Source organism: Vulpes lagopus, chromosome 15 (assembly GCF_018345385.1).
Source record: "Vulpes lagopus strain Blue_001 chromosome 15, ASM1834538v1, whole genome shotgun sequence".
In the NCBI taxonomy this organism is placed as follows: Eukaryota; Metazoa; Chordata; class Mammalia; order Carnivora; family Canidae; genus Vulpes; species Vulpes lagopus.
In genome coordinates, this window is record NC_054838.1 from 36,766,917 (window position 1) to 36,779,563 (window position 12,647).

A 12,647-nucleotide genomic window follows, 5' to 3' on the forward strand; every position below is an offset into this window, starting at 1 on the left:
ATGTCAGGCAGCTGGATCCAGGGTCAGGTCTGATCAGATTGAAATGCAGGCCTGAGCCTGCAAGCTTTGCTAATTATAGTTCTCTAGAGGCCGCAGGGAGCTCCTAACAGGTTTTAAAGCACTGTCTTCATGTGCCATGCTAAGGAATGCTAATTATCCTGTAGGCAACGGGGAAGGCCCTCAAGCACAAGCACGCAGGTACATATCCAGTCTTCACACTGAAGAGCCCTCTGGCAGCCGATTGGCGGAGCCTGGAGGCTATAAGGCTGCGATAGGCCCCGCCCCACTGCCCAGGTGAAGGAGGAAGATGCTCTACACCAGCGCAGGGCAGAGGACAGAGTGGAAGAAAAGGGATAGTTTCAAGGTACATTTCAGAGGGAGAGAAAGCATGATATGATGCCTTCTTGTGTACTGAGTTATTTGGGAAAGGTAGAAAATGTGCAGGCCTTGGATGTTTCAAGCCAGGGAAACTGAGGCCAGTCGCCATTTCTATTTTTCAGCACTGCTTAAGTATCTGTGCTGGAGTCTTTACAGTCTGCTTGACACTCTTCCTTTCCTGGGTCTGATTAGCCATCCCAGCATTGGAGGAGTTACTGATATCAGCCTTCATGGTTTAGAATGTGGCAAGTGACTGATCAGTTGTTCTATTCTGATTCTCTACAGAGATCCTGTTATGGGGTGAATTGTATCCCCTCCCCACCCCCCAAAATTCATGTGCTGCAGTCCTAACCCTTAGTTCTGTAGAACACGATTGTATCTGGAGCTGGGGCTTTTTAAAAGAGTTAAAATTGGACTGTTCCAGTGGATCCTAATCCATTATGACTGGTGTCCTTAAAGAAGAAGAGATTAGGACACAGACAATACAGACAGAGGGAAGACCATGTGAAGACACAGGGAGAACACAGCCAGGTACAACCCAAGGAAAGAGGCCTTGGAAGAACCCCAAACTGCTAACACCTTGATCTTGGACTTCTAACCTTCAGAACTGTAAGAAAATTAATTTCTGTTGTTTAAGCCACACAGTCTGGTATTCTGTTATGACACCCCAGCAAAGTAATACGCCTGTGGACAAAATCTCACCTACAGTCCAAGTCTATCTGAAATCAGAATAAGCAAGGGCTGGGAACTGGGGCCATGCTCCTTCCTTTTATTTCTCCGGCCAGTCCAGCCTCTCCACTGGCCTGTTTTGCTATTGTAGTCACAGCACCATGACCACAGATAGGCAGGTAAGTCCAAAGAATTCAATCACTGTAACAAGAATGCCACTGGGTTGTTACCAGCAGTGGACTGGTTCTTTTTTCTAGAGTCCCCCAGTTGGTTCGCCAAACTGACAATAACCTAACTCTCAGCACATGCTTAGAGCCAGTTTCATAGGCATTGGGAGGGAGAATGTTCCATATATACCACAATAACTATTGAGTTTTGTTGAAAAAAATACCACTTGGAAGAACAATATAAACAGAATCCACCTTTAAGAGGCAAAGGCTATCAGAGAGGTCAAGGAACACTTCCCTAGCTGTGGTGACTTCCCTAAATCCAAGGAGAAGAAGTGTGAGGCCTCTGGCCTTAAGTGGAGAAATTATAGGGCATCTCATTGTAACCAATGGGAAGCCATGGTTTTCATAGACAATTGCTGGATGTAGCTAGCATCTCTGCATCTGAGATAAGCAATTTATCTCAATTATCAGGATTGTTACTGAAACAAGCAACAAAGGAGCATTTTCACCCAATTCCTATTCAGATTTTGAGATGTTGAGTTTTTTTTTTTGTTTCTGGCTAGAAACCACAAAAAGGGTTAGAATGATGCCATCTGGAACATCCATAGAAACCCTCAAATTCAGCGAGACCTGCAGAACAAACTGCCTGGTCACTCTTCTAGAAAGAGGGCCAGTTGAGGTGGAAGAGCCCAGAACTTTGGAGTCAAGGACAGCTGGTTTGAATCCTGGCTCCACTGGTCACTAAGTATGTGACTTCAGGAGATTTATTTACCGGTCCATTAGCCTCTGCTTCCTCATCTAAAAGCTGACACAGACCCCTTTGCACAGGGTTATGAGGAGGATTCAGTGTGACCATGTATGAAAAGATAACAAAGAAGTGACATGGAGGTGATGTCTGTGGACCAGGCTCACTGCCGGGAAGATGACTCACTTCTGCATACCTATGCTGCAGTGCCCCGTCACCCTGGTAAATTAATGCAGCGGACCAGCAATTCCTCAAGCTTTCTACTCACATGGCGAAAGTTAGCAGGTACTTCCTCTGGGAACTGACAATGTCATTCCCAACCAGTTGGGAATTTTACCACCCATCACAAAAGGATCTTAGGATGCGCTGGACCACTTTCTCAGAAGGTCCACAGGAGTCAAAACAGTAACTTTGCTACCACAGGAGTCAAAACAGTAACAACAATTATCATCACCTACTTTGGTCTTATGCTTAATATTTTGTGAGACATGCAGACAAGTTTTACATACATTACATTAGTTACACAAAGTCTCTGGAACATGAACCAGCAAGTTGGCTGAGCGGGGCCACAAGCCTGATCTCCATCTGACTCTGAGTTCAATGGGGATTTAACATGTATCTTTTCCCTAAATCCAAAGGTAATATGTGCTTATTATACACTAAAAAGTTAAGAAAAATTAAATAAAAATTACACCTAATCTCATCACTTAGAGATAAACACTGAATTGTTTAGTCTGTTTTCTTCTAATATCTTTTCTTTTTTTTTTTCTTTTAAGATTGTATTTATTTATTCATGAGAGACACAGAGAGAGGCAGAGACACAGGCAGAGGGAGAAGCAGGCTCCATGCGGGGACCATGATGTGGGACTTGATCCCAGGACTGAGATCATGCTCTGAGCCAAAGGCAGATGCTCAACCACTGAGCCACCCAGGTGCCCCTCTTCTAATATCTTTTCTACGCTTAAGAAAAAAACTTGTTTAAACAAAGTTGAGATCATACTATATAAATTTCCAAATCCGTTTTTCATTTAAAATTATATAATAATTTTATATAATTATTACTAAATACACTAAAACTTCAACTTAAAGCATTTTTAAAAATCTGAAAAACACTCCAACTGATTATCTAATAATTCCTATTTTGTATAATTGTTTCTCAGTTTTCATGATTATAAATTATGCTGTGATGAGCACATAATTCATTCGCATTTCTGGTTTTTTTTCCTATTTATTTGATTTGATTTTTTTTCTGACTGCTTTTTAGACTAAACTACTATAGGCCTTTAGAGACTGATAACTCTTGTTCATTCATTCAACAAATATTTAATGAGTATCTGTTAGGTGCTGGACAACATTTTAAATTGGTAATACGGTAGTAAGCAATAATTTAAAAATTCAAAACTGACAAAATATCCTCGTCTTCATGAAACTTACATTCTAGGGAAGACTGAGTGGCTCAGCAGTTGAACATCTGCCTTTGGCTCAAGTCCCACATCGGGCTCCTTGCAGGGAGCCTGCTTCTCCCTCTGCCTGGGTCTCTGCCTCTCTCTCTGTGTGTCTCTCATGAATAAATAAATTAAATCTTAAAAAAAAAAAAAAAGGAAACTTACATTCTAAAGAAGTCAAGCAACTTTAAGACTCTTTAGGAATATTGCCAAATCAGCATATAAGTAGCCACACTATTGCATTTTTACCAGCACTGAGTTTAAATTTTTTGACAATTTCATTACAGCTAATGGCAGTGTTGCATTCTTTAAGGACTTCCCCACTTTCCTCTCTGCCCTCGTGCATTTGCCAACTCCACAGAATATAAGTAGATTAAAGAGACATTTAGATTCCCAACCAAATGGCAAGTCTCAAAGTCATTGTTTTTCCTCCAGTGAGTAAACAATCCCAGCCCTAGATCAAGGATGGCAACAGTGAAATCACTTCCTATATTTTGCAAGGTAGCCCTTGATGGTAGCAGGGAATGATGATAACAACTATGTCCTGTTAAGGCTTGATGTGTCTGAGAGCTGAGTCAGCATCAAGTTTCTCCAGCCAAATGCCAGGTCTCCTTGGGGGACCAGGCAGGACAAGACAGGTGAGATCTCTGCAGAGCAGGCCTGAGATCAGAGTCAGATCAGTTCTTTCACTGAAGCACTTGGTAAGCTATATAGCACTGAATGGTAGAAGGGAGATCTGTGGGGGATGTTGAAGACTTTGATAGGCTCTTATAATACGTATGGAAATATATTTTTTTAAATAGTGAATAAAATAAAAATAAGGAAAATGAAAATATTAGATATAATATTTTGGAAGTGTTTTATCATATCTTAGAAATTTTCAGAATGCACTTTTTACAATAAATACATATATAGTGGTTACAATGTATCAGGCACTGATTTGAGAACTTTTACCCATATAATCATCAAACCTGCTTATGTTATAGATAGTACCATCTTCATTTGGCGGATGAAAAAACAGTTTAGGTCAGGAGGGGTTTTCTGAGTATCTTCTATGAATGAGGCATTGTGCTGGCCCAGGGTTACAAAGCTTATGAGTGGGAGGCTCAGAGCCTGGATCTGGCTCAAGATCTGTCTGAATCCAGGCTCTCACTCTTTCTACTATGTCTTGCTTAAGGGAAAAATGTTGTCTTGTTTGGGTTGATGTCTAAGAGGCGATGCTGGCTCAGGGCACAGTGCTCTTGGAACAAAATGCCAGAGCTAGAAGAACAGCAGCTCTCAGCTGTGCTGTGCTTTGGGAGGGCAGCTATGCTATGAGGTTCATATGGGGGAGACCCCCCTCCAGCCCTCCAAGTCCCCAGTCACTTTAATACAGTCCAGGTGATTCAGAATTTATCTTCTTGGTTCAGAATCCTCTATGCAATGAACAACAATCTCTAGGAATTCCAAGAAGTGTTGTTACAATCCTAGGCCTTGGCATTAAAATCAGTTGAACCTTCAGTTATTGAAAATTCTCTTATATTTTTCCCCTGACAACTTGCACTGTACCTCAGACTGCTTTGATAGCTCCCTTAATGGTTGCCTTCATATTTCAAAACCTATGAAATTACATATTTGAAGGGATTATTCATTTTTTTTCCTATGGAAAGCACACACACCCCATAATGCCTTAATAATGGTAACCAGATGGATTGAGGGGTCTCTGACAAGGGGTTTCTTCAGCTAATTTGAGAACATACTGAATTTCAGCTTTTCTGACTAGTGCAAAAATGAGCAGAATGTAAAGTGCCCTATAAATTTCCTACTTGTGCAATTTTAATACTTTCATCATAGTCAGATGAAATATATTTAAAGCCAACTCTCCCCCTTCTCCATCTGTGAAAGTACAGGTTTTGATTTTTACTCAGTAAAGTCCAAGAAAATGTTTAACAAGAAGGACTGGATACTCCAAAGTAGTTCTCACTCCAAATTCAGCCCGTGACACATCCGGTCAGTGTGTAAGCTCTGGCCACCTTCATCACTCTCAGAAGAGTCCAAGAGACTTTCAGGAGCTTTCTTATCTACACACAGAATCATAAAATATCAGTCAGAGGGGACCTTAATGATCATCTGGTCTACCTCTCTCCTGTTGTAACTGAGGGAATAGGTTTTAGGAAGGTTCTGGACTTGGCTAAGGTCACATTGCACAGTAAGTGGCAGAGGGTAGACTTCAACCACATTCTACATGTAATGTTCATTTGTTATGTCACCTTGCCTCTCTCTTCTGCTTTCCTTTTCTGTACTTTCTCTCCTTTTCTTGTTACGCTTTCCATTTCCCCTGTCAGACCAGGTCTTGGATGATGATGAGGTGGGCCAAACCAGAGTGGATTGGGTTGTGAAGAACAGCCACATCAAGGTGCAACAGGCAACAGAAGAAAGGTTCTGGCAACAGGCAGCTGAAAAAGTTTGGGTGACAGGTCCAGCATAAGGTAGAGGCTCTGTGATAGATGGTCTGTGTAATGCTGGGAATTCGACATTAGACAATACACATAAATGTATAAGTACATTAGATAAGCAGCAGGTAGCAGGGATCCAGAGTCATGAATTGCCTTTCAGTGATACGGACTTGCATTCATAAGACCCGAGGTAGGGTACCAAGGCAGGAATGCAACCGCAGGAGTTCTAGTACTGGCAACTGGAACCAGAATCTGGAATTCCGTATCCAGGAACATGTTTACAAGATCAGGTCAGAACCTGCAGTGAACTGCTGCCCAGAGTTCTTAGACTCTTCCAAACCAGTGTAGTAGAAACAGTTAGTAGCTGATCAAACAGGCCATGTACCTTCACAAATCTAGCCTCCTTGGTAGCTGGACTGGGACCATAGACTATTTCTGGCCAAAATTCTGTGAGGGGAAGTAGAGACAATAGAAACCACACATCTTGTTGCTGGAGATGGGGAGGCCCACTGGACACCTATTGAGCACAGGCTTATTGCGGCTCCTTGTCTACCCATTCAACTCTGTGAAGTATGGGTGGACACAGCAATTGGTGGACCTTCCAACATGAGGATGTAATGTCTACCTGGGAAATACCTTGGAGCAAGAGAGTCTGCCTTGCTGTAAAGGCACAGTCTCCTAGAAGAAAAAGAGCAAAGAAGTTTCCCCTCATAAAACCAATGTTCTCTGCACATTTTAACTTCTTGTGTTGTTGAGAAACAATGGAGAACTCAATAAAAGTAGGGAATTTGTATATGATATAAATATAAACATATACAAATATATCAAAACCACATAATGTAAACTGACTTATGTGGATGTAAGTAGATTTACATAGGTATAGATTTACATCTCCTAACTCATTTAATCCTCTCAACAATTAAATGAGGCAGGTGCAATTATTTTTCCCATTTTATAGATTTGGAAACTGTGGCACAATTTCTGTAAGTCATCTGGGAGACAGTTAACCCTTGAGTAGAAAATCCATTATGTTAGAGGAAGCTAAGGCCATGCGGCAGTAAGGCCCTCACTTCAACCAGTGACTAGCACTGCGCCCAGCAGTATCTGCTCAGCACTTGCTCCCCACAGCCTCCTTCTCAGGACTTGCCTGCATCTACTCTGCCCTTAACCTGCTCCACAATGACGTGATGGTCACAGAGCATAAGAGCACTGCTCTCATTAAAGCAGCGGGTATAAATGTTGCATCTTTTGGGCCAGGCTTGTTTGCAAAGACCCTGGCCAATGTCAACATCGAGAGCCCCATCTGCAATGTAGGGGCTGGTGGACCTGCCCAAGCAGCCGGTCCTGTATCAGGAGCAGCTCCCACCACCTGCACCACGGCTGCCCCAGCAGGGGAGAAGGAGGTGGAAGCAAAGAAGACTGATGATGTCTGATGATGACATGGGCTTTGGTCTTTCTGACTAAACCTATTCTGTAACCTGTTCAATGAAAAGCTGAACTCTTAAAACAAAAAGATAAAGAAAAACCAGCACATCAGAAATGACATTTTAATCATTAATAAAATTACTATTGAATATTAATACACCTATTACCATAATTTGAATGTGTATGTGTATACACATAAAGTAAGCTTCACGCCCAGCATAGAGCCCAAGGTGGGGCTTGAACCCACATCCCCGAAATCAAGAGTCAGACATGTAACCAACTGAACCACCCAGGTGCCCCGGTATTTTATATATTTTTAAAATTAAATTAACCATTAAAAATGTATTCAGTACATTCACAAGTTGTGCAACCAACACTGTTATGTAGTTTTAAACATTTTTAGCACTTCAAAAAGAAATGTCCTCACCATTAAGCAGATACTCTCCATATTCCTTTTCCTCCATCCCCCAGACCTAAGCAACCACTCGGCTATTTTCTGTTTCCATAGATCTCACTATTTTGATATATTTATTCTAGATATTTCATCTAAATGGAATTGTACAATCAGTGACCTTTTGGGTCGGCCTTCTTTCACTATAGTGCATTTCTGAGGTTCATCCATTTTGTAGCATGGACCAGTGCTTCATTCCCTGGAATGACTAACTTATACCCATTATAAATACACACTAGTATTTGTTTAACCCTTCATCTACTGGTACATCTGTGCCCTTTCACCTTTCACTGCTATGAGGAGTGCTGCTAGGGATACTCTTACACATGCATTTGTTGGAGTGTCTGTTTTTCATTTTACATTCTCAACACCAATGTACAAAGGTTCCAGTTTCTCCATATCTTAACCGAAACACTTGTTATTTCCCAGTGTTTTTTTTCTTGTTTTGTTTTCTTTTTTTTTAGTATTACCATCTTGGTGGATGTGAAGTGGCATCTCACTGTGATTTTGATATGCGTTTCTCTGATGATTAGTGATGTGGAGTATCTTTTCCTGTGCCATTGGCCATTTGTCTATCTTCTCTGAAGAAATGTCTATTCAAGTAACTCTGCTCATTTTAAAGTTATTTATATATATTCTGGATACTAGGTATATGAGTTGTAAACATTTTCTCCCATTCTGCATCTGAGTTTCTAAATCTCTTCCTCAAAGAAACTTCCTATGATATTAAAAAGTTTGTTTTAATATTTACAAATACTGTTATCTCATACCCTTGACACTATAGATGTTTGCTATGGAAAACTACATTTGTCAAAATCTGTTATCAAAATTTGTGATTAAACTTTGTAGTTTGCAGTAGGAAAAATAAACAAGTATTTACTAAGCATCTACTATGTCTCTTGCCCTCAATGTATTTTAATTTACTTTGGAGCAAAAGACTTTGACCACTGACATGGTTATAGCATACACAATCCAGTATGGTGTAAAATGCTTGAATGAGAGTCCAGCTTCATGGCCAGTTAAGCCCAGACAAGGTGCTTTACTTCTGCCCTTTGGTTTTACTTGTCTGTAGGACAGGGCTGGTAGTAACTGCTTTGCCTCCCTCCTAGGGCTGTTGTTAAGGATCAGATAGAGGAATGAGAATCTGCACTAAGGAATTGGGAGAGCTCTGTGGGATACCCCTGACCACCCCAACTACACACGCACACACAAGAAAGCACTTCCTAAACTTCATCCACTGTACTGATGTCGTCTTGGGCAAACCAGGTCAGATGGTGTCCTCACAGCAGTCCTGGAGTGTTTTCTGAAACACGAGTCTATGTTACTCTGTCGTCTAAAGCCCCATAGTGGCTCCCTCTCTTCAAAGAGAGACTTGGAGATGTGACTTTCAACTTCTCCTCTGCTTCTGATGCCCAGGGCCCCAAGCCCGGCTGTGCTAACCTGGTTTCCAGTCTGCACTGCCCTCTGCGACCCCTCAAAGCACCTGCACCTGCTGGTCCACAGGCCGTCAGAAGGCTGGATGTGCTTCTGAGTCATGGCTTCTGACACCTGTTAGCAGGTGCTTCCATCTCAGATGCATGATGGACAGGAAACCACTCTGGCTTCTGAAGACTAGGGTTGATGACTCGACTCTGTCACCAGTGCCTATGTGACCTTGGGCCAGCCTCTCTCAGCCTCAGCTTCCTCATCTATGATTCATCAGGGAGCTAAGAGTCCCTTTCAGTCCAGGACCTTGCATTTCCTCTATGAACAAGTATTTATTTTTAGCTTTACTGGAGTCTAATTGACAAATAAAACTGTACTATATTTAAAGTACACAGCACAATGATTCCATATATGTACACACTGTGGAAGGATTCCCTTCATCAAATTAATTAATGTAACCATCACTTCACATATTTCTCCTTTGTGTGTATGCGTGTGTGTGTGTGTGTGAACACTTGAGTTCTGCTCTCTTAGCAAATTTCAGTTATAGAACACAGTGTCATCAACTACAGTCACCATGTTATACATTAGATCAGATCCTTGTAACTGAAAGTTTGTCTTTTTTTACTAATTTCTATCTTCCCCACCCCTAGGCAACCACCACTCTACTTTGTTTTTGTGGGTTCACCTTTTTTTTTTTAAGATTCCACATGTAAGTGATACCATGTAGAATTTTATGAACAAGTATTTTTTGTTGAATTATGGTTGACCCTTGAACAACACAGGTATGAACTGAGTGAGTCCACTTCTATGTGGATTTTTAAAAAATAAATACAATACAGTACTGTAAATGTGTTTTCCTATGATTGCTTCATAACCTTTTCTTTTCTCTAGTTTATTATAATAATATAGCATATATGTAATATATATAACATACAAAATATGCATTAATCAACTGTTCATATTATTGGTAAGGCTTCCAGTCAACAGTAGGCCATTGGTAGTTAAGTTCTAGGAAATGAAAGGTTAAACATGGATTTTCAACTGCTTGGGGGTTGGTGTCCCTAACTACCAGCTTGTTTGTTCAAGGGCCAGCTGTACCTTGAAATCAGTGATACATAATAATAACCATTATTCATTTATATTTATGATTTTAGGCTCTATTTTGACTACATCATTTTTTTAAAGATTTATTTATTTATTTGAGAGAGAGAGAGAGACTCTGTGTGTGGGGGGGGGGTAAAAGGGAGGGGCAGAGGCAGAAGGAGAGAGAGAGAATCTCAAGGAGACTCCCCCTGAGCACAGAGCCCAGTGTGGAGCTCGATCTCATGACCCTGAGATCATGACATGAGCTGAAATCAAGAATTGGACACTCAACCGACTGTGCTACCCAGGTGCCCCTCAACTACATTATTTAAAATCTTTGTAACAACTCTTTAAAAAGAGATTTATAAAAATCATGCCTGCTTTTACAGATGGAATGGACAAGCAGTCTCCCTGAGTCATATAGCCAGGGAGGGAGGAGCTGGTTAGGCTTCAAACCCAGACAGTCTGACTCCAAAGCTCAAAGTTTTTCACTTCAAGTCTCTTCCTCCAGGACTCTTTCAATGATTTTCTCCTCCCTAAGTTTGCCTCCACGCCCCAACCTATTGGCCCAGAAACAATGGACTATTTCTCCATGCCAACTTTCTAAGAGCTTCCAGAGCTTATGGGTGTCCCTCCCAGAGAAGGATCTGGGAGTCCACTGCACGTTGCCGAGAGAAGATTCCACCTCCCCACCCCTCACCCCCACAGCTATCTGAGCTCATCTGAGAAGAGCAATAATAGCAATATCATATGACACTTAACTAACAATGAACAATTTATCCATTGCTGTATCTTATCTTATGAACTCATCACAGCAATCCCATAAGTAAAGTGAGGACTGATTTTATGGATGAGGAAACTGAGGCTCAGGAGTTTCCCTGCCCATGATTACATACTTGGCTCCAAGTACATCGCTTCCCTCCTGAGCCTTTGACACACCATATTGAGCTAGAGTTTGGGAAAATCTCTCAGGGATATGCCTTAACTAAGTTTCTCCTCGTGTTCAGCAAAGAGAAAGGGGTGTTTCGGGTCACTAATAGCTACACACCCAAGTGTCACTCAAATGGAACCCTGGACTTGACCCTAAAGAATCAATTGGTGGCCGGCCTTTGGTGATGCTATTTTCAGGTCCCCCATCAGTGCTCTCATATTCCATTACAAAGGTTTCCTCCTGTGTCCAATGAGCTTTACAGTACCTCAGAATACCTCTGACAACTTCAGTGACCGATGCTCACCAGATGCTGCTTGGCCTCATGTTCTTACATGGGGATGAGAGAAAAAACACACCAGTACCCATTGGGAACTTACCAATAGTTCACAATGCTGATGACTCTCCCTGTCTGGAAAAGTGGAGGAATTTCAATGGAGTGATGTGGAGACTTTGGTTGGTTGACTGGTTTTGATTTGGAGGTCATTTGTCTGGCTTTGGATTATCTGATGCTTACCCTTCCTGTCTTAATCACCCCTATTTCTTTTTCTAATCCATGTGTCACCAGGAGAAAGAAGTGTAAACATGTGAGGTTGCGGTTTTCAGCAAATTCATCAGGAATCAATGCCAAACCAGGCTTTGCCTGAAAACCAGTCTGGTACCGAGAACAACAGAAGGAGATAGAGTTACATTTCTTGTAAACCAACGGCTTGATTTTCATTTTGGCACATCGTGGCTTTGGTTGTTATCGTTGTTGTTCTGGGCTGAGGGATAGGCTTATTTTTCATAGCTGGGTTTATGGCTTAATGTAGTATTGCTTCTTGAAGCTTGCTGAGTACATTCTATTCAGCTTACACTCACAGCCATTAAAGATTTTAGCAATCCTTTATCCTCTCAGAGTGATCTTTCTAAATTGCAAATGTGATTGGGCCATCCTCATTTGGGATAGTCTGGTAAAAAGTTACTTTGCAGACTTAATGATTGGATTGATATTTATTGCGTATTCCAGCAGCACTGTGAGACAGCTGGCCACTGTTTTGATTGGTTTAGATCCAAACCATATAGGTCATTAAATATTTTGAATATCACACCTACTTATCAACCTTTACTTCTACCCTTACCAGGATGGCACTAAGTCAAGCTATTCCAGAAAACACCTCATACCTTGAACAAACCAAGATCTCTTATCTTCTTATAACTTTGCCTTGGAGACCCCCAGCCTTCCCCAATTCCTCTCATCCTTCATTGACCTCAGGTCTGTGAGGCCTTCCCTCACCCCTTCCTCTGTCCCTTTCCTATCTCACACACTGCCATTCTGTCCTCTTGGATTCCGTAATACCAATGACACTCATATATACAACACCAATGACTGTATAACACCAGTGACTTAAGAAACACAGCTTTTTATCCATTCAAAAGAAAATGTGGTATATATACACAATAGAATATTACTCAGCCCAGAAAGGATGAATATCCATCAATTGCTTCAA

The 12,647-nt window shown here is 41.4% G+C and overlaps 2 protein-coding genes across 5 annotated transcripts in view; one reads left to right on the plus strand and one right to left on the minus strand.

Moving 5' to 3' along the window:
- Positions 1–12,647, minus strand: part of ME3 (malic enzyme 3) — a 187,954-nt gene that overhangs the window by 126,523 nt on the left and 48,784 nt on the right. The window lies entirely within an intron of this gene.
- Positions 2,857–8,357, plus strand: LOC121476002 (60S acidic ribosomal protein P1-like). The gene has a single exon (XM_041729704.1). The coding sequence runs from the start codon at positions 7,030–7,032 to the stop codon at positions 7,273–7,275; it is 246 nt and encodes an 81-aa protein (XP_041585638.1). The 5' UTR covers positions 2,857–7,029; the 3' UTR covers positions 7,276–8,357.